This window comes from Rhea pennata, chromosome 8 (genome assembly GCF_028389875.1).
Source record: "Rhea pennata isolate bPtePen1 chromosome 8, bPtePen1.pri, whole genome shotgun sequence".
Taxonomy (NCBI): domain Eukaryota; kingdom Metazoa; phylum Chordata; class Aves; order Rheiformes; family Rheidae; genus Rhea; species Rhea pennata.
The window spans coordinates 9677351-9700007 of NC_084670.1; the positions used below are offsets into that span (position 1 = coordinate 9677351).

General features: G+C 40.9%; 1 protein-coding gene across 1 annotated transcript in view; it reads left to right on the forward strand.

Annotated features, from left to right (window-relative positions):
• Positions 1-22657, forward strand: part of TRABD2B (TraB domain containing 2B) — a 303657-nt gene that overhangs the window by 158014 nt on the left and 122986 nt on the right. The window contains exon 3 of the mRNA XM_062581898.1: positions 4991-5137. Coding sequence (XP_062437882.1) covers positions 4991-5137 — 147 coding nt within the window. The remainder of the gene's footprint in view (positions 1-4990; positions 5138-22657) is intronic.

Genomic DNA, 22657 nt, shown 5'->3' on the forward strand with positions numbered 1-22657 from the left:
TTCGGTGGTGATCATTGTGAAGAATCCGTATATTGAATAGAGTCTTTTAGAATAGTGAATATTTCCTTCTTCACGCTGTTTAGGAGAAAAAACTTATGAACAGCTGACAGGAACCAGACATGATACTGTATTTGACAAGGGGTAACTTGACTTTTGTCTTCTGTTTTTTTTTTTTTTTTTTTTCCCCTCTTCTCAGCTAGAGTCAAATGTGTGCAAGATGAGTAAGGAGAAATCTTTCCTGCACAAAAGCCTTGATTTCTCTAGCTGTTGTGCACATCACTAACATTGCACTGTGCTTTTGACAGCAGCCTTAAAACTTATACTCTGAAGTCGCAGACGTGTGGCACATTAACACATGATTTATGAAGGTTTGAGAGAGTTCCTTGGAACAGGCAGAATTTTGTCTAGCTGGTTGCTGTGCTCCCTAAATCCAATATGATGAACAACAGGATTTCTAGTGGAAAACTTTTAAGAGTTCTTGAGCCCAATTCAGGTCTATGTCTATTTATTTCCCCTCTTAACCTGAAAAGGTGGCAGTGCTTTCTTAGATCTGTTTCTTTGGAGATGAGTTTACCTGCCTAAAAAACAAATCTCATTAAAATACCACATAAAACCAAACAGCTTCTCCCCACCTCCAGCTACTCTCATGGGCTTGCAAAAACAAAGTTCAAACTGTTCCAAAGCAAATTGCACAATTGCTGATACTGTGGTGTGTACATCAACACTCGTATACAATGCCACTTCCCTTTGAAACCTCAAGACCCAATACAAGTTTTATCTGTTTGTGTTATGTAAGGGGGCTGAGTTTTTTCTTTTTCTTTTTTTGAACATTTCATGTTTTGAAGTTGAAAGTAAATGGTTTAAATGTGCAAGTTGATCTATGTGTAAGGAGGATTTTTTGCAGCCCATGCTTTCCATTAATATTTGACTTCTACCTCTGTAATCCAAGAGGGGAAAAGTATTGCTTGTGTGTCAAGGTAATTGCTGAAGTTGTTAGGTAGATCTTAATTATACTTACCTGGTCCCTTGTGGAGTCCTGCAGAATGCAGTAAGCCTGCACATGGGTGGATCAGGCTCGTCTCCGCAGATTCAGCTGCAACTGAAGTGCCCAAGATCCTGGACATGAAGGAGCACAGGAAAAAGCAGAGCAGCAACACAAATACTGTTAGGTGAAGGCAAGAGCAGTTGGTTCGCTAAGGAAGAAGAGTTGGAGTTCTGTTGCTTTTTTTCCCTCCCAAGGGTCTTTCACAGAAGCTCGGCCATGGTGCAATAGCCGGCTCCCCCATTCTTCCCATTCTACTGCTTTTCCTCCTGCCTTCCCATGGCAGAAATGGCCTGGCCAAGCCTCCTCCATCCTTAAAATAGCAATAATTTCTGCTAAAAAGTCTGGGCCAGTGGTTCATTGTGTAGCATGGGTTTGGTGAGTTGGTGGTATCTGCTCTGAACTGGTGTCTCCAAACATCACAGTAAAATCACTGTGTTGAATTGCTGCTTTCCACAGGAGGATGGCATCACTTGGTTAAAAAGGTATCTGGCAGGGTGAAAACCACCTTCAGTTGCCTGATCCATTGCAAACCAGGGCCATGGACTTCAGTGGGAAAAAAAAAAAAAAAAAAAAAAAAAAAAAAAAAAGCTTCCGAAGTGCAAGTATGTAAGGATCATAAATTATGAGAATAAAAATACACACTCCCAGAGACATCATAACTTACCATTGCTTCCCAGGACAAATACTGTCTGCTATATTTATTAGGTGGGACCATGTACAGGCAGTTGCTCTAAGAATGTTTATTTTGAAGTCATCAGTTGTCTGGTAATCTCGGGCACCTCTGGGAGATTTAACTCAGAGATTTGGACTGGAGGTCATGGAGTCACTGATAATATGATAGAGAGAAGGAAAGAAAACAGTGTTGTTTTTGTGGCATTACCTGAATAGTAAGGAAAAATAAATTCAGGTTTTAAGGTAGATTTAACCTCACTCAAATGGAAGAGGTCTACAAATCCAACAAATGAGCAGGTGATGGTTGCAAGACCCCACTTGTCCAAGTCTGATTTAAGCTGTGTGACCAGAAGGCATGATGTTTATGGCTATTAATAAACTGATTTCCAGAGAAATCCTGCTTGAAGTGGTTGAAGTTTTGTTTTAGCATATTCAAGTGTTTGAGTTTCTTATTTTAACTTCCATCCTAAAGTAAAACCTCTGGAGTGTCTTTTTGACTGCTAGTTTCAATCCGGAGATTAGCTCCCCTGCAGTGTTAGCGGAGTGCCACAGTTTAGCTGGCAGGCAGTGTTTCTGGGTCTTTTCATTACGTAGGTGCAAAGAAAACATAAATGTCCTCATGTAAAAACTGGTACTGAAGTCTAATTTCTGGAGCATTGGCCTCTCATCTCCTGTGTAAACTCTGATTAACTCCTCCTCTCTTGGGGATCATTTAGTGTCTTATCAGAAGTTGCCTTTTCTGCAACTGGGGACTTACCTTCAAGGAACATATAGTCAATTATCGTTAAGACCTCTAACCCTCTGCGAATCAGACTGAAATCAGCTAATATGTTCCAAATTTATTAGGAGTAGATAGACCCAGAGCATGACTGCATGAGACTTGTTTCCTCAGGAAGCCAGAGTGAAAGATAGCATAGAGAATACAGTAAGGATTTGTTTAGGTTGTCCTAAATATTTTATCATAAAACACACTATTATCTTCAGGATTTGGTTGTGTGTATATATGTGTATGTATTTTTCTCTGTGTGTGTGTATGTGTGTGTGTGTGTATGCATATACATCTATGTATGTATATATATCCAGCAACATCCATTGTTGAAAAAACAAAAAAGAGAAAGCTTTTACTAAAAGCTTTTTGGGAAAACCTCTACTCTCACTTTTCCTATCAACATTTCTCTAAGCTTTTATTTTTATTAATCAAAATGTTTAGAATCCCCAGGAAATCCTGGAGTGAACCATTTCCTCTTCAAGCTGTAGCCCTTGGGGGACAGTGAGGGAAGCTCAGATCCTTTCAAAGGGTAGGAAATTTTTAAACTGTACTTTCTGCAGATTTTTTAAATTACAGAAAAACTAAGTTGAGAAATGCTTATCTTTAGACTGAAAAGTTTGAAAACTGGGAAAGCTCTTTGTGGGAAAGCCTGAAGGGAACCTTAGATGTGGACAAGGAAATCTTTTAGGCTTGGATCTTAAGAGGGAACCAGTTGCAGAACTGAGGTGTAACAGGTTCAGTTGAAAGCCTCTCTTTATATTTTCTGAAGTAAATTAAAAATAATATTTGCTTTCCATCAGCTAGAATTTGTATGCTAGTTAGCATGTAACAGCTTTGTATTAAGAGACTGTTATGGAGTTAGGTTTAGTGCAGTTGGTTAGAGTGTGGTGCTGATAATGCCAGGGTCATGGGTTTGATGGGCCTGTATGGGCCACTTGCTTGAGGGCTGGAAGAGATGATCTCCAGAGGTCCCTTCTAGCCTTACCAATTCTATGATTCTAATGTACCGGAGATAATTATGCATTTTATTATTACTTTTAAAATTTCTCAGGTCAAGTTTGTTGTATGCATGAGGTTTTGCAGAAGTAAGACCAATTGACTGTTTTGATTCCTTCAGATAAATTTCAATGGGAAATTTTTATTAATAAACAAATAAAAACTTCCATATTGCAAAGGCATATGTACATCGTTAATTTGAAACTCCTCTGGGGTTCACTGCTTGAAGTGGGTTCAGTTGCTTAAAGTAAAGCATGTGGGTAAGGATACGACTGTGTCACAGTCTGCAATCTAGCTGGGCCAGTTGGAGCTCAGCATGGGTTACTCTATCCAGATTTTGAGATGATTGTTATTCACTGTGATTAAGAGTGCACTGTTATAAATGAGAGAAGCTGAAAATGTGGTGAAATATGAGGTTGAGGGATGCAAGAGTTATTTTTTCATGAAAAATAATCTTCAAGATGACACATCAAAATAACTTTTCAGAAATTGGAACTCACAGTTGCCACAGATCAGTTTCTTCTAGGAAATGTGTGTTCACTTATTTCTGTAATTTGTGATAAACTCACTGTCTTAACTGCTGTGCTTTTGATTGCTCATCTACTTTTTTATCAGGTTTCCTTGGAGAATTCTTGGAAAGCTGAATATTGAAAGTTCAGACTCAGTAGTTCAGTAATCAGTATAAATCACTCCCACAGTCCTTCACAAATATATAAAAAGATGTGGTAGCTCACATGGACTTTAGTAGCCTTTTATGTAATGCAAGAAAAAATATTGGCTTTATGGACAATTTTTCCTTGATTATCCAAATTTAGATAGTAAAGAGTGCTTTTGTTTTCTCTGTAAAAGTGTCCATTTCATATTTTCAAATTTACTGAGGACACTCTAGTCTGCTGTGGCAGTATGACAAACCAGTACCTCTATCCACTTTGCAAAAGGGTAGGTGGAGGGGGAAGGCTGAAGGAGGGAGACTAATAATGAATTTTAATTCCTAAAGTTTCCAGTATTATTAGCATGAAGAAAATCTCCATAATTTAAGTGTAACTTCAGAAGTTTAGAAGGCTTTGATTTTTATCAAGAAACTTCCAACTTAGTTTGGACTTTGAATTTAAACTAGTTTATAGGAAAGAGACAACGAAAGTTCCCTAATTTGATGGCTTTTATTCCAGTATCTTTCTTGTGTCCAAGTTGTCCACAGATTTAGCTCAGAGGTCCTCAGACCACTTTGGCACAATGATCTCCCAGCAATATATGTGTTGTAAAGCAGTTTTTGGTGAGGAGTATCAAGGGCCATTAGCAAGGTCTGCAAGCAGATAGCCTTGCTTCTGACTCCCCTTCCAGCTGGGAATGCCTAAAAATCAGTCTTTGTTACTGTTGCATAGGAGGGGTCAAAGGACCTCAGGTGGGACTATCCGGAGGTTTTTCAAAATTTGACCTCTCAGGCTTTGCTCTTGTGATTTCTAAACATCCTTAACTCATCCCTATTTTTGTTGTTTGCATTTCTGCAGGTGCTGTTTGCTCTAAACCAAACTTTACTCCAACATGAAAGCCTCCGAGCAGGTAGTTTGCAGGCCCCATATACCACGGAAGATCTCATCAAGCATTATAACTGTGGAGACCTGAATGCTGTCATATTCAATCATGACACTTCTCAGGTAAGCAAAAGTGTGGATGGGCCAACTGATTTGAGTATAAATCAGCTGTTGTAGACGTGACAGTACTCTGCCTTACCAAACTGAGAAGTATCCTTTTGCCAAATCCTTGATCTAAAGTCTTCTATGCTGGATATAATGTCCTGTATTCATTAAAGCACTTGGCATCTGTTTTTATCAGGTAGTCACATACATAGTTCCCCTCGGCACTGCATCTTGCATGTATCATATGACAAGAGAAAATAATTCAGCTGGTGAATTGAGGAACAGAGTAAGAGCCTGGTATAAGGCCTATCAGGTGCCTATAACAGAACAAAGACTAATAATCCGGTCTTGCGATCATCACTTTTATACCATCTCCTCTTCTCTCTCTTCCTTTTGGTGCCCTATTCTTTCATTCTCTCACTAGACAAATGAGACACACATGGAGAGGGGTTTTTCCTTGGTATTGCTTTGGCTCTGGGGAAGTGAATGATTGGAAAACTTTCTGAAGAATATGCCTGAAAAAAGTCAATTATGGATGTTTGTGAGGCTATTCAATATAGTCCCCTCATTGAGGGGGGGAGCAAAAAACTTTATAATATTTGATCTTATATTTGAAGAGGAAGTGAGCCTTATATAAATACTTTACAAAGTAAATAACTTCTCAAACATGTCGTAATTCAATGATTTTGTATGCGTCTCGGGCAGCCCTTCAGTCTCTGTTTATCTTAGTTATCCAATGCTGTTAAAGACTCTCAATGGAGCTGAAATCAGCCCTCCAGACTAGTCTAATAGTTCAGAGCAAACTCTGAGATTCTCATTTAATACGTAGGTTCCTGTTTCCTTTTTCCTGTTTATTCTATGGAAACTTAGTCTTTGAATGTCATCTTCTACCTCTTTTTTTGACAAATGCTCCCAAGTTCCTGTCTTAGGTGCAGTGACTTAATGGAGGGAGCCCATGTAGGTAGATAAGTTATTGTGTATATTGCCAATGAGTCTATTAGATCATGCTACCAGTTAACCATTAGTAAGTGCAAATCAAGATAATTTTGTGACCTCGAGAGAGAACTGAGAAAGGGTAAGATAAGTCTATCAATCTAGGTAGAGGTCTCTGAGACATCTTAACTATCTTTCCATTGTTATCTTGAGTTGAACAGGGCTCTGTGGGTCACTTATTTCGTAGAGGAAACAGAAAGGATAACTGCAGCCTCAACCTAAATGTAAGATAGCAAAGTCTTCCAGCCATGCTCCATGACACAGATGTTTTTCTAGAGGTCCTGTATGGTGCTCTTAAAAAATTCTATGTGGAAATACGCAAGTCCACTGCAGCTTTTTCATGGCATCTGTCGCAGAACTAAGTTACCACTTGATGGGAGCAGAAGGACAAAGGCTTGAACAACTAGAGGTTATTAAACTTGAACAGATGGTTATGTGCCTCTTCTTTCTCCCTATCTGGTTATGCCTATCCAGCTATAGCTTTCAGGAAGCAAAGTGAATGATAATGCATAGAGTCAAATCCTCTCGCTGTCCCAGTGAATCAAGAGAGTGAAGCATTGATTAGCATGACTAAGTGGGATGTAATAGATGGCTAATGTGGCAGTACTAAAATAGAAATCTGTTGAGCACCAGAAGCTTCTGGAACTGTTATTTCTGGAAAGTGGTACACTGAAAAGTAAAGGGAGAAAGCAGCTCAGATAAGAATATTTCTGTAAAGATGTGATGTGTGAGTTCAGAGAGGTGGAAAGCTCAAGACTTCAGAAGACCTTGGAGAAGGCAGCCATTGTAACTATTCCTGTAATACATAAACACAGCACATGAGAGAGGCATAATGATTTTTGGAAATTGGACTTAGCCATGAATGCAAAAAATGGACTACTGGTAGTAGAATTGTGAAGACAGTCCAGGCATCTGAGTGTCCTGTCACCTTTTAATCTCTATTGAAAACTGTGTAATTACTCCAGCAATAACGCCTGTGTCCCCGAGACAAGTTCTGACCATTCACATGGATTACATTGATTCAAAGACATACAGTGATTTATTGATGCAAAATCCTATAACAGACCTGTGTTTTAGACTTGAGAGGAACAGCGTGCTGTAAAAACTTTGATCTCTGCAAATTCTTGGATCAAATCTGAATTTAGAAACAATGTGCAAGAAAGAAGAAAGAAACCAACAGCCAAATGGAGTTCAAGAAATAGTGTTAGTCATTATCCCAGAGCGTACTCAGTTGATAGAGATTATAACACTTACAGGCCGTGGAAAATTAAAATCCCTGTATGTATATTAGTCCCTACAGAACTCTAAATGCAGTGGAGCATTTTTCTCTCACGGGTTGTTGCTTTTAATTTGGGTAAAGAGGTTTTTTGTTTGCTAGTGTTTTTATAAACCAGCTTTATACTGTTTATTTTTAATTACAAGCAGAACAAAATAGAAAATTAAAATGTAAATAAACTCCCTGTTCAGGTTAATTTTTGCCAATGGTGGTAATTCCAAAGTTTATTCTGTGTGGTTTTTTGGAAGGATGATATCTCTGCCATAGAGACTCCTTGCCATTTGGTTAGCAAATTAGATTAGCCTGAATTAAGTATTACGTACAAAGCATTCCCCATGAGATCCTTCTCTTGAACCATTAAATCTAAGCATAGTGATTTATGGTGTCACAAGAGTCTACTACAGGTCTCATCAGATGAGCAAAAAAAATCATAGTACAAGTGTGGAGAAATTATAAAACATTTCAAGTTAGACATATCATCACTTAACTTTTTGGTAAGCACCCACACCAGTCATGGGAAGCAAGATGTCAGAGTGTTTCTAGAAAGCCAGCCCATTCCTCTATAATATCTGACAGCTAAACCAGCATTTCAGAGGTCTGAGAAGTCCTTGCAGCAGTGGTACCATTAATGCAACTTTGAAATGCCACATAGAAACAAAAACTTAAATTGAAGGGGTTTTTGTAAGACTGAAGGCCTACGTGAAGGATGGAGGCAAGGAATTCAGCTCTGTACCACAGGGTCAGGCAGACCTGCAGGAGTCTGTGGTTTGCAGTCTTTGAGGATTCATTCTGGGCACTGCTTATGAGGTTACTAATCCCTGCTCACCCCTTGAAGGTTAGTGGGAGCTGCAGAATAAATGTAAGCCTCAGAGCCATTGGTTTAGGTAGCTGTCATACACTCACTTAAGAAATAGGCACTGAAAAAGTCACTTGTGGGGGGATGGTAGAGGGGTGAGTATATCTAGGTGCAGTAACCGCCTGCGTTCCTCTAGCATGAATCTGGGGAGAATGAGCATCTTTAGTAGTGGTCTGCAAGATGCTGAGGTGCCTTTGTAGCAAAGTATGTCCTAGAACAGAAAGAAGGGACAGAAGTAGAAATAGTAATGCTGTTGATTGTAGGTGCTTTGGATGAGTTTCTTGATCCCCTTCAGCCTTCCCCATGTGAGTTTTAGGAAATGGTGTAGTTTCTCGGTGTCGGTCTTGTCAACTCCCTTGACCACCAGGAGAAAAGAGCAGTGTCCCAGTTGGACCCCTGACAAGGTGATATGCAGTCTCAGTGCAGCAGTAATAGAAGGGACAGGTGCCAGAGAGGAAAAGCCCGGAAAAAAGTATCACCTAAACCAAAGTGGAGAGGCTGAGCATGACAGGTCAGAACAGTGCCTGCTCTGTGGGAAGGGAGGGTCATCACAGAGGGTGGTCGTGACCACGCGAGCCCAGCACTAGTTCTGCAGCCCACTCCAGAGAACTCTTCTGCTCTTGCATCGCACAGGGCCTGGGGAGCCCGGTATAGCCCAAATTGGACAGATGTGAGTGAACCCCCAAGTACTTCCTGTTTTCCTGTCCCAGAGTAAGAAGAACCGATGACACTGGAATGTTAAATAAAATCCTTCTCAGTTGCAGTATTTTTTCTTTTTTAATTAAGAGCAGTGAAAGGGGGGAAACACCTCTGCTTTCCTGTGGTTATATTACATTCCTCATTCCTTTCTCTTTTTTTCTCTCTAAATTTTGTTTCCAAGCATCATTTTTCCAAACGTATAATCCTTATTTAAACTTAATAAAACTTTAAAGGAACTGAGTTCATTCAGTTAGACTATGACCCAAAAGTGGAGTAGGAAACATCTCTCCTGCAATTACAGTCTTCTGCAAACACTTGATTCTCCTGTGACTCTTTCAGTTGAGAGACTTATGTTGGAGTTTCTGGGAAGAGAGTCAAAATGATACTGAAAAGAAAATATTTCTAAGTTAAAGATATGGTAGGCGTGTTTTGCTTTTTCTTCAGACTTTTTTTTCTCTCCCAGAAGAATTCATGGTTTCTTTCTCTTCTTCTGAAGAAAAGTTCTCTAGAAATGAGGAAAGGTCAATTAGATCAGCAGCTTTAAATTCTGTGTTCTGCCTGAAGCTCTCAAAATGGACTTCAGATCAGTATGTCCAGCATCAGCTGCATTAAAATGCAAAAATTCTGTTAGTGTAAAATCAGAAAATTACCTACCTTTAGAGGATAATTCTCCCTAACCTCAGACAGTTAAGAAATTCCCTAATGGTCTGAAGCCTTGATGAGAACAAGTAGGGAGCAGAGGAATTTCTTTTGGATTTTGTTCCCTAAATCTGATGTAAAGGTCTGTACTTAAACATTTTCAATTGATAGCTCTAGAATTTTGGGTTCAGGGATATCTTGCACCAATTATTTCCTGTGGTGCATCTTGAGATGTTCAAGATTTTTTTTTAAAGCAAAGGAGGAATCTGTAAAGCAGATTCTGTCAGCATGAAGTTTACTGATTCCATGTTTCATTGCATTCCTGTTGACGCTTTATTAAGTGAGAAGCCGAAAAGTAGCGGCTGAATTTTTTTCTCTTTCAATTCTTCCTGAAAACTTCACTTCTGATTTCCATCTGTTACTTTTTCTCTGTCTTCAACCCTTCTTCTGTCCCAAGGAAAGGCACCTCTCCAAGAGAGGACAGATTCTCCTCTCATTACTGATCTGGCATGTCAGAGGCGTGTGGCTTACTGCATACATTATAGACTGTTTTCCTCAAGCCAGGTCCCACCGCATACTTTCTTACCATGTGTCTGTCCCATTTAGGGTTATCAATACAAGGCAAGAGCCATACCTGCTGCTTACAAAGCATCTGCCATGTAGGGTGCCTTTATGCTGTGTATGTGCTTTGGGCCATGTTGAAAGCCCGATGAACTAATTGAGAATCTTTACATGCCCTCGGTAGGCTTTGTACAAGAGTCAGTGGGCCTGGCCATCATCAGGATACTAAATCGAAGAAATTCAAGCCAGTGAATAACCCAGTTACAGGCTTTATATTCACCTGAATACAATGACTACACCTTCTTGTTACCAGGAGGGAGGCAAGGTCTTGGCTTCATCCTGTGGAGACGAACGGTCTACACAGTGAAGTTGCTTGTCAGTCACCACAGCCTGCAGACTTGCTTTTCTCAACCCTTTTTGGGTCCTGAGGGCTCACTGTGCCTATTTCTTAAAACTGCACCCATCAAAAACAATTAAGCTTTTTGCATAACTTCCTAGAATGACATCAGGGAAATCCTGAGTTACCTCTGCAGTTCAAAATACCATGCATTCATGTTGAAATATAGCATTTTGGTAGTGAGCATTGGCTTCTGAAAAGCATGTGATGGTCCTGATAACGTGACAGTTGAGATCCATCAGCTGACACCATGTCAGCATAGTCAGCCTCCCTAAACTGAAAAAGAAAAGTTTTGGTATGTCACTTTGTGCTACGCTAGCTGTTTACAAATTGCTAGGTTGTCTTATGTACTCCTTTAAAAATGTTATCATCCTGCATTTAAACCTGTCCTTTAAGATTTAAGGGTCTGATAATTCTGATTACATCATTAATTTGCCCCGTTCTCATTTTGGATAGAATACAACTGAATTTCTGGCTTGCTTCTCAAATCAATGAAACTATCTGTGGAATGCCCTGGTTTCAGTAAATGCAGAAACACACAGCTGAGACCATTACGCAGAGTGCTGAATGATAAGCAGACTTAATTTGTCCAAGGAATGCAGTTTTATCTGGGGCAAAGGAAGATAAATCCATAAAATGAAGGCTCAGCTATTGTAATGTAACGCTTTGGAAACATCTTATCCTTTTCAGCTGTAATAAAGTGCAGACGAGTTGGCACAGCCTCTTGTCCTTCCAGGGGGAGTGATTATAAGGCTTTCCAGCGAAACAAGTGCAAGGTTGTCCTGGGTGCCAAGTGAGCTGGTCCCAAGAGTTTCTTCTTCTGGGTCTAGGCAAGAAGTAACGCTTCCATAAGCATTTTTTACTACTGAAATCAATGGCAGTGCCAACATTGCCTGTGTGTTTGGCAGAACTGTATTTAATGTGCTCGTTCAGAACCGCTTGTGCCCGTGATAATGAGCAGAGTAAGTGTCTTCTACCACTACCTTCTGCTCTTTGGGCTGTGGAGAGGGATGCTGCTAGAGAGAAGATGCCTTCCCGTGGTTTAGAACTGCTCATCTGTCATTATTGGATTGCACTTTCTTTCCACTTAGCCTGAATCCCAGTTTTGTGTCTTGGTATATCATGAGCATTTGGAAGTAGGCAAGCAGAAGCAGAGCCAAAATTTTGGGAGTCTAATTTTTATATTATGTCAGAACCAGATTCTAGATTGGAACAATATTATATTTTATGTGGTTCATAAAATTGGTTACAGATCCAGATCGTGAAAGTTAAGTCTATTTTTTGATGATAGTGCTGGTTGAAACACATAGAGAATTTTTTGTTTGATTGGGTTTTTTGAACAGTATGGAACATTTTCAATTTTCATTCTACAGTTTATGTAAATAGGTTTTTGCTTGATATTTTTCTTTGCATGTTTGCATTTAGAGTTCTTAATTTGGAAATTCCTTCCTTCCTCTTTCCAGTTTCTGTGGAGAAAGTGATGGGAAATAGAGGAAATAAGTAGGAGGAAAAATGGGAACAAGAAAATTAAAGGCAAAGGTTGCCATGTTAGTAGAAAAGAAACACTTTCAGCTACTGAAAATGGCTGAAGCATGTTAAAAATTTTTAAGGATTTTTGAATACTTGTATTTACTTGTATGGGAATTCACTGTAACAGGATATGAAAGTGGTTGGGGGGAAAAAAAGCATTTGGAATTCCAGGTAGTAGCATGCTGCTTTCAGTACATTGTTGTATGTTTGCAGTAAAGCCTTTACACTAACCCCTGTTTTCAAAGAACTAGTTTATAAAGTGTTCCTCGGAAAGACTTATTCAAGAGAAATGAAAGGCTTGTTAGCTTTTTAACAATATGTTGTGATTAAATGCTGTTTGGCCTTTGTGTTTCATCCAGAAGACATTTTTGTCACCTTATTATGAGGGAGAAAAGAAAACAAAGAGGAAGAAGAGGGGAGAGGGGGCAAATTGATTGACTGACTTGACAGGATTTGAATTCAAACATTATCCAAAAAGACTGTGGTTTTGTGTTCTCCTTGTCTGACCAAGAATTGTTGTGGCACTGTTATTGTGGATTACACTGGAGGTCAGGTTCTCTTGTGTAAGCCAGTTGTGCCATCTGATGGTGACTTCAAACCTGCAACTTCTGTTTTCTCCTCTAGGATCAATGACTGCTGATAAGCACAGTCAAAGCCAATACCATTCCACCACCTAACTGCAAATAAATTGGTTTGAAGGGTAACTAAGCATGATTCAGTCTCTACTTCACTGATTTCATCTGAGTTATTCCTTGTTTTTCTCCTGGCTAGCATCCATTCCATATTGAAAAGCTCTCTTGGAGACGTTCTATATCATTATTTCCTGTTCTAGGCTTCTCAAACAATCCCAGCTTAAAAAAAAATCAAACTAGTTCTGAAGTCATTATCCAGTTCCTAACAGATGCCTGCGAGGATAGACAGCTTGGACTAGTTGGGTTGGGGTGAGCCTGAGATTTTGCTTGGAGTGGCCAGGAGGGCAGTGCTGTCTCTTGGCACAGCACCGTGTCAAGGTGTCTGCTCTGTAGGTCTCAAGTCCAATCCAGCTGCTGCTGCATTCTTAACCAGCACTTCTTTTTAGCCTGCTTTTTTGCTCCTTGCTAAATTGCCTGGAATTTTGCTGGCATTTTACAAACTGTATCTTTTGGATCGCACTTTACTTGGGTTAAAATTATGTTGCAACCTTAATATAAACAGTGAGGCTTTCTCTAACATCTTACCAAATGGGGACGTGAAGAAACTGGCTAAAGAGCCTTGAACAATGTATATTCATACAAACCAAACCTGAGTTTGTACCTTCTACTGACCAACTCCCAGTGTTTAGCAGAAGACAAAATGAAAAATATTTTTGGAAGAAGAATTGGAAAGCTTTAATAAACCAACCCCCAAACCCAAACCTTCTGGCCACAGGTTTTTCGCTTTATTGCCCTGCTGTGTCCTTTGATCAGTATCTTTACTTGGGTGTCATGGCAATATAATAGGTGATGGTTTTAGTGTCAGAACAAAAACAATTTTTTTCTTTGTTGAAGGAAACAAAGCATTTGGAAGTGAAATAGAAAAACTTGAACTTTTCCATATGTTTGCAAGCTTGTGAAAAAAATGGCCTCAAAAAAAAAAAAAAAAAGTTAAAGGGTTTTAAATAGGGCAGCAGTATTGTTAGGTAGTTAAAATCTACCCTCCCCACTGAAACTCAAACCTCCATTTGCATACACAGCAGGCTTGTCATCCTTATTCAATTAATGAACAGGTCCCTGTAATCTGGTCCTAAATATACACTGCATAGTTGGGTGAGGCTTGCAGAAAGGGGGCTGCGATCATTGTTCTGACTGTGTTTTGTTAAGACTTCTTTAATCAAAACATTCATTCAGATAGAGAGGCCGGCTGCATATTTTGGCATGGCTACCAAGGGGAGCAGGGCTAGGGTGGGGAAGGAGGCCTGGGGGAAGGGAAGGCTGGTGTTGGGCCTTTTTTTTTTTTTTTTTTTTTTAAGTGCTGGAAAGCAACTATTTAACTGTTGTGGAAAAACAAATAGAAAACATACATGGAGGTCATGACTTCTCAGAGATTTGTTGAAAGTCTTTTAACAGCGATAAAAGTATCACCCTCCCCACTCTTCTCTCAAGCTGTTTAAGAGATGAAAAGTCCATCCTTGTGACTTTTCTCTCTCTCTTTTTTTTTTTTTTTTAAGTATGCTTCCCTTCAGCCTAACTGTATAGGAGGAGAATGTAAAAACAGGCAGGGCACATGACTATAGTTGGGCTAAGTGCTGTTTGGGAGAAGAGCACCCACAGTGTGGCTGTGGGGGCTGATGGGAACGGTGGCTGGGCACATGAGCTGGGGCTGACGGTGCAGGGACACATGCTTCCTGGTGCTCACGGGAGCTGCCAGCTCTCCCTGCCTGCTGACAAGTTTAGTCAGGTGGGGAATGGTGCCTGCAGCTTTTGTTTCACCCACTGTTTTTTTAAAAGCATCCTGTATTAGCCTTGGAGAAGGTAAGTCACTGTCCTTCAGCCTACCTTGTTCCTTTAGGTCTTCTCCCATTTGTAATTCTTCTGCATTGATACAGTTAGATGCTCCAGTGGCTCATAGAGCTGAACTAATTGCAACTGAGTTTCAAAGCTCTCTGTATGCTCAAGTTGCAGAGATGCCTGAGCTAGCTTTACATTGTGTAGACCAATCGCAGAAAGCTTGCTGGTGTGACCTGCACCATGTAGGAACCGTAAGCAATGATACAAGAGGGCTGTGGGCAGGGATTAGCTCCCAGCCATAGCTGGCAGCCCAGAGGTGCTCTTGTACTTGCTCTTATACTGACTTTCCTTGTGCTCTTTTGGATTTCTTTGTCCTTTTTCCCCTCCAGTCTCATCCAGACATCCTTAATAGTTTTTTGATGCTGCCCTCAGCCCTGAAATATTGGATTTATGAGGGGAATCAATCATTTCTTCCTTTTCTCCTCTTCCTGCCACTGTTGGTGCCTGGGAAAAAAGGTATAGATAGGCTATTGGGGTTGAGTCCCCTGCTCGCAGCTAATCCAGCCTTGTGCTGCTTTTCTCTGAGACAGTGGACAAAGGAAACTGTGCTAGGAAAGAGCAGAGCCAACTTCACGGCTGGTCTCTGGCATGAAGGCTGAGCTCACTGACCGTCTCCAACAGCCCGAACTTGATAGCCGCACGGTGATGCAGCATACAGGTGTGAGAGACAGGCAGACCTTAACGTTGGCCTCGGGAGTCCAAACACCCACTCAGAGAATGAAAACTCAGACCCTTATCAGTGCAACACATTCCTTCAGCCCTGTGAAAGTATTTGTTGGCCTTTAGCTCAGAGAGAATTTGACATGCTTAACCGAAGCAGAAACGCTCAAAACTGATGTGCCCAAGTTTGCAAAGAGTCAGCCAGAAAATACATGATTTGTGACACCCCACTCTGTTTGCTCCTGGTTCACAAGGCTAGGCTTTTTGCTGAGGGGAAGACAGCTGACCCTTTGCCTTGTGGGTTTTCAGTGTCGTTTCCTGCTTTCAGAGGTTTAGGATACTATAGACTTACACTAAGCCAAGGGACATGATGGAAAATCCATTCCAGCAGTGGAAATGCTGAGTTAGTCCAAACCCTAGCAGCACTTCCTGAAGTGCTCCCTGGAGCAAGGATAGTTATGGCAGCAGAGCATGGCGGGCGAGTGGGTGGGCAATCGTGGGTGGGAGAAACACGACTATTTTTTGATGCACTCTCAAAACATCAAGGCCCTGGCTGCAGTGAGCATTCTCCCTTGAGAGCTGCTCTGCTTCCTGCAATGGAGCAAGAACAAAATTTGATGAGCGCAGCTTGGGAATATGTTTAAGCATTCTGTGATTTCCAGTCAAACTAATTCTGTATCCAAGTTTGGTGTCAGGGTATACTTCTAACAAACCATTTCAGCAGGACAAAAATCCACCAGTTTAGCACACCTAGCCTGACTATGTCCTGTAAGATGTGCTGGACGTGCCTGTAATGTAATGTACTCCCTTCTCACCTTCCAGTTCCCTCTGTTACTCCATTGCTCAGCCAATTTTATGGTCACTTCTAACTCCGTAAAGTAGGTAAACAGATTTGTCAGTCTGAATCAGCTTTACTGTTCTACTCCAGTATCATGCCACCACTGGTTCGGTTGCAGGTTATATGTAGTCCCTCCTCAGTGACAGGCAAGATGTAACAGACTTCCCAGCATCAATTTCACCTTGGATAGATGTTTGCCCTGGGAAAAGTAAATGAAGGATGGGACTTACTTATCCTAAAATTCAGAGACTCCCTTTACAGACCACTCAAGCTTTTAATACATTCCTTTAAATTTTGGTGCTTAAAAGAGCGAAAGTTTCATAAGCAGTGGGTGGTAAAGGGTGAGTTAATTGCCTAACATGCCCTGAGCTGTACACAGTTTTGCAGAGCTCCTTCTTCATTTCCATTTTGCACAACATGCTGGAAGGTGATTGTCTTGACAGCTGCCAACTTTAGGCCAAACCAGATTAACTAGACACCTCCCTCCTTAGCCAACAAAGGTCTTCATCAGGAGGAAACTCTGCAGCATTGGAGGAAAACTAGCAGAGCTAGCAATGGTGTTCGTCACTTCAGCAGCTGCACTCTCCTCTTGGACGGGCTTGCTATCGCTGACCCTTTGCTGTGCACTATTTGAGTTCTTAAAGTTAGAGGCTGTAGTAACTGGATATTGCTCTTCCAGATGTCAGAAGGGTCCATAAATCGGGAGGAAACAGGTGCCTTCCAAGTCTGGAGCCATATATTTTGCAGCACTTCAGTAAGAAAAAGACACAATGCCCTGTTGAGGCCGGTTAACAGGAGTGTATCCTCCCATCATAAACGAATGATAACTAAGGCTGAGAGCTCAGCCTCTGACCCAGAAAGCTTTGGTGTAAATTTAGGGCTGTTGGTTTCTCAGAAGAGCTGGCAGGTTTGACGACGCTGCCCCGGCTCTTTGGAAGCCAGCGTAAGCTGTGCTGTCAGCTCTGGTGATTCTTATCGTCACTATTGTTTCAGACCACATAAAAGTTTCTGACCTATGTGGTTGCAAAGAGTAATCTTTCAAAGTGTGATCCCTTACTTGTCTTCTGGCCTCTGCCCACATAAACCTCATAAACTAGAAGATTAATAAAAAGAACTGAGTCTTTTTCATATAAAAAAATAACGTAGTCAGTGTGATCTGGAACCAATTCCCTGCTAACAACCAGGGATAAGGATTATTAGTGTGGAGGCAGAGTTGTTTTGCTGAGGTGTCCTATCGGTGAAAGATAGATGGGTTTTGTATTTAGCTGCTCTACTGGAGTTCAGGAAGTTGATGGCCAGTTCTCTGCTTTGCCATAGACTTGCTCTGTAACCATGAGTGTGTCCACCTCCATTTTCTGTATTTTCCCTGTGAACTCTCTGGGGAGAGAGGGGCATGTAAGGCATACAAGTAGATTCTTGTGATGAAGAGATTCCCCCGCATAGATGAGTGATGATTCTGTACTTGCTGACAGCAGTTAGAGTTTGAACTCTGAACACAAGATGAGGTTGGAAACCCCTTAGTTTCCTGCTTACTAGGAGAATGTGTGGAAAGAGGATTTTCAGAACTGGAGAGGGTTGATCAAGACAGGAGGGAAGATGATATCTGGAAAGACTTTACAAAAGGAAGATTTTAAAGGGGAAATCAACCTTGATTTTCCTTATTGGCTTTGTTGTCTAAGGTACCATGTGCCTAACCACAAAGTGGGAAATCTCAGTCCAGTCATATAACCAAAGGGCTATGAGGGAATACCACAGTTGTGGACACTAGTTGTCTCTATATATTTAGAATCATTTTATTTCTAAAGGGGGTTACTGAGAGGACAGTATTGTCCATGGCAGTGGGGTTGGCTTCCCATTTCTGTACCTCAGCTTCCTCTTCTCCACCTACAGATGTGAGTAAAGACTATCCCTGCCTGCAGCCAAGCAACCTCATCCCACTAACCACACCACATAAGACCATAATATCTAGCTTTGCTATGCTGATGTCCACCAATTGTACCACCAATATTCAATATTGATGGTACTAGTTTTTCACTGATACAGTTGCACAATTTGAAAGCATATTCCAGAAATAGGCTAGCATCACTGGAAGAGAATAAGGCTAAATATGTTACCAGTGATTTGGGAGTACTGCTGCGCTGCAGCCAGTGGATCCAAAGCAGGGAAACAATGTTAACCAAAGTTGGCAGTACTTAGATGCGTCCAAAAAAATTATTTTCAGATAGATATCAGCAACTCTCCCCCATTGTGCCTCTGTCCAGAGAACTTCTCTCAATATTAAAAAACTGTAAATAAAAAAATATTCTCAAATATAGTTCAGTGTTTATGAAGTTGCAGTTGAACTTTGGCAATAATCCCTAGCAGTTTGTTTGTTTCTTTTCTTTTCTTTTTTTTTAATTAAGTTAACAGTGATAAAAGGCTCCAGACCAATTTATCTTCCTTCTCTTTTTCTTTGTATCTGTCTCTGTAGACAGAGTTGACAGCCTAGCACAGATTTTGAGATATGGCTGCTGCAGTTTTCTAAGCAAAAGTATGTTGTTAGTTCTTATGATAATGATTGCAGCAGAATTCCAGCCTCCTTGCACAGCGTACTTATGGGAAGAGCAGTTACTGCTAGGCATCATCTCTGACTCTGGATCTTCCTTTAGGTCCTGTCTAGATTCAGCCAAGGCCTTTTATGTAAAATCTGTTCTTAAGTAGGAAAGTCTTGTTGTCCCCATTTTACAGATGGGCTTTTGAGAGACAGGAGGAATAAAGCCAAATGCTTCAAAGATATTTAGTGGAGGTTAAGTGCTGAATTTCCTTTGAAGGTCTAAACCCAAATGACAAGCTTGTGATCATGCAAGAGATATATGTCACCCATGGGAGCGGAACCATTTTTTCAGGGTAGTGTCATAACCACCACACAATCCTTCCTCTTTCTTCTGCCTAAAGCTCCCACTGACTTCAAAGGTGAAGAATTATGGCCTATGTCCCACAGCACTGTGAACTCATACGTATGTGCAGAGCTTTACCCACACATATATTCCATCAGGGACACTGTTTCAAGTAAAATTATACAGGCTGTATGTGTGGTGGAGGTAATTTCTGCAAGACTGGGACTTAACTCCTTTTCTGTTCCCATAGTCTCTTTCTCTAACCTCAAAAGCTTGACTGAAAAATGCAGGATGTACGTAATAACACCAAGGCTGACACCTAATGATTGAGTTTGGAGACAAGCTATACTGTCCATAGGAGAGCTGTAGCCAAAGGTAAAGAGGAGTATCGTGGCATTTTGTTGGACTACTTAAAAAAAATAAATAAAAGACAAGAAAAGAATTGTAGCTAATTCAGTAAAACAAAGTATTCTTTCTTTTGAACACCTCTAACTGAAATATATTTTTGAGTTTTTATGGGAAATATATATAGTGTAAGATATACAGAGATGTAGTTGGCTGGATTCTCAGAAAGGCAAATAGTCTGTAGAGACTGGACAAATAGCTTGTAATTATTTTTTTGTCAGGTGCATCCACTGCAAAGTTAGCACACCTCAGGAGATGGATAGCCCTGGGTTTTTCTGTTCATTTAATTGCTACCTTTCTACATGAGCAGCAAAATTTGAAGTTAGAGTTTTTCAGTGCTTCCATCATCTATCCCACTGCAGAACCATTTAAATACTATCAGTAGTCAGCTATTATCTCTGTGGTGGTCAGTCCCTCATACATTGACACAGTGAATGTCTCATGCTTTCACTGTTGATCTAGAAATGAGAAAGAACTATCATTAAATATTAAAACTATGAATTTTTATACTGAATTGAAACAAAAGTGATGAAATGGAAGAGGAAAGGTGTGCCTTTTGGTGCGTTCTTCAGCCCATCCCTTTAAATCAATGGATTTCTTTTTTTTTTTCCCCCCAAGAAAAACCCTTAAATCCTAGCTGCAGTAAACAGCTTCCTAATTGCTTGTGACTGTTTCTTGACTTCCTGATCCCTGTCTGGTGGTTCAGAATCCAAAAGGTTTCTTAAATCACCAGGAGCAGCTGCCTTCTGGAAGTCAGACATGGTGTATGTCACGCACTGGGGAAAGGAGCTGAGATACAGAGAAGAGGGGAGGTGATTAATGGGGCTGGTGGCGTAGCTCAGAGTGTGATTGCACTACTGTGTACAGCCATACTTACTCCAATCATTTATCTTCTGTCCTCTGCCACACGCACAAAAAAGATACATACACACTGTCTTTTTTGCCTGTGATGGTACAGTCATTAAAAATACAAGAACATAAAAGGTGCAGAAGGATCTCGAGAGGTGATTACTTCTCTCTTGTTCTTTGGACAAGCCTGAGAAATGCTGACAAAACGCAGTTCTGAATTTGAAGTTTCTTTCTCTGCCCTTAGCAAACTCCTTCCCACAGAAGGGAAAGAAAGAAAAGGGAAATGAAGGAAATGACTCCATTTGGTGGACTGTGTTTTAGGTTAGGTAAGGAAAGGGAACAAACTGGGAGCAAACTGTGGACATAGGATCACAAGTGATGGAGTTGCATGAGCTAAAGGAAGACACATGCTGCCTTGGCAAAGACTCTCTTGCTCAAGATCTTAACAAAAATTCTATCCTTGGGCTGTTCAAATCTCCATCATTAAAGCTTTCGCCTAGTTGGACTGCAAGAAGCCATTCCATTGTCTAACATTGCTACTTCTACCTTGGATAAGGGCAGGTTGTCCATGTGGGCAATGCAGCACATGCTTCCCCAGAAGCATTGCAGGTGATTCAAGACCAGGTCCCCAGCAGTGTCCAGCCTTCGCTTCCCTTCAGCCAGAAGCGGGACAGAAGAGATTTCCCTTTTGTGGGTGTTGTGCCTTCAGATGTTCTCAAAAAATTTCACCTTCCCTTCCAGTCTCCCAGAGCTTCCCTGATTCCTGGTGCAGCTGCATCATCCTGCTACCCATTAACCCAGGGTCTCAGTGCAGAGGAAGTACAAAGGCTTGTGGTATCTATGTGGAACCAATTGATTCACAGCTTTGCTTTACAGAGGTTGTTGCAAGTGTGAAGTGGCTGCTCATTCCTCTAATTTTTTGGATAAAAATCTCCTCTTGCCTTGCACTATGATTTGAAGCTGCTACATCCTTTACTATTGTACCTAGCAGCAATTTTTTACCTTTCCCAAACCAGCAAGCTGTTCCTGCATCCCTTTGAGACAAATGCACGTTCTTGTCAGACAGCGAGGCAGCTTTCTTAACAGGAAACTAGTGTCTCCAAGAGGTCTGGCTTAACGGGACTATTGTTATTTGCTGAGTGCTGGCAAAGGGCTAAACTGAGAACAAGGTGCAAAGTATTTGCTTGCTCTGAGGAGTTTACAAGATACAATGGAGAAGCCAAAACATCCTTGAAAGCCCAGAGGAAGGAATGACTCACGGCAATACAATGAATCTCTAAGGATGGAGTCTCTGTGAGAAGTCTGGTGATTTGGCAAAGCAGGTTGGGAAGTCATCATGTTCAGAGAATCAAAGGTCCACCTGGTCTGAATAGCCCAACAGGCTAGTGTAATTAAAACAGGCAGGTTTCTGTAGCCAGCAGCATTAACATCAGCCACCCGTTTCTAGCTAAGTTAACTGGGTACAGCCTTTGATGTGAATCCGAAGTGAGACCTAGCCTTTCTTTCTGAATATGTGGTTAGAAATATCAGCTACTGTGTCCCATACACATTAGGAGAGCTATAGCTGAGGCTGCAGAGAGGAAGCTTCAGTGAGAGCCACTGGGAAAACAAAAATTAGTTCTTTATCTAGCTAAGACTTGCTGAAAGCTTTGGGAGAGGCAATATGAGTAAAGAGGATGGGAGGAGACAAAAATGTTTGTGACAAAATCATGTTAGGTAGGATGTTAAAGTTACTGCTGTTGGCTAAGTGGGAGGGTAAGGTGTGGGCTGAAAAAACGATGACTAAAGGCAGGATCAAGAAAATAAGTTCAGGAATTTGCTGTAGTAGAAAACCAGAGAGAATAATAATATAAAAAAAAAAAAGAGTTCATGTATCAAATATTTAAGCACATTGAGTGAAGGATGTTACCATTATGGCCTGTGCATGCAATATCGTTACCACTGACTCAGATTAACACTGAAAGTCCTGGCAGCTTTACATGTACCCTGGGACTTGGAAATCTGAATCTGGGTTTTACAACTTTAAGCTGCCTTCCAATGATTAGTCAGAGCAAATCACAGCAAGGTGTTTGGGTCCTGTAAACAGCTATCAAACATTACCCACCTGCAGCCTTTCTCACTGCACGTCCCATAGTGGTAGACCTTTAACACCCATCATGTAAAAACAACTTGCTTATCCTAATATTCAGAGATTTCTGGCTTGTTTGCCCCTTATAGCTTCAATCTTGGTTCATTCCTAGTTCTGCTCCCCTCACTAGAATGAACCTTAGGGTTTTCACCTCTCTCCTGTGATTATGAGTGTTTCTCCCCACAAAAGCACTGAATAGAGGAGCTATTCTTATGGAATTCCCTTATGGTCCTAGGAAATATCAGAAATATTCTAAAGATTTGTGTGTTATAGTGCATGATCTTCCCTGGTGAGATCTAATAGCAT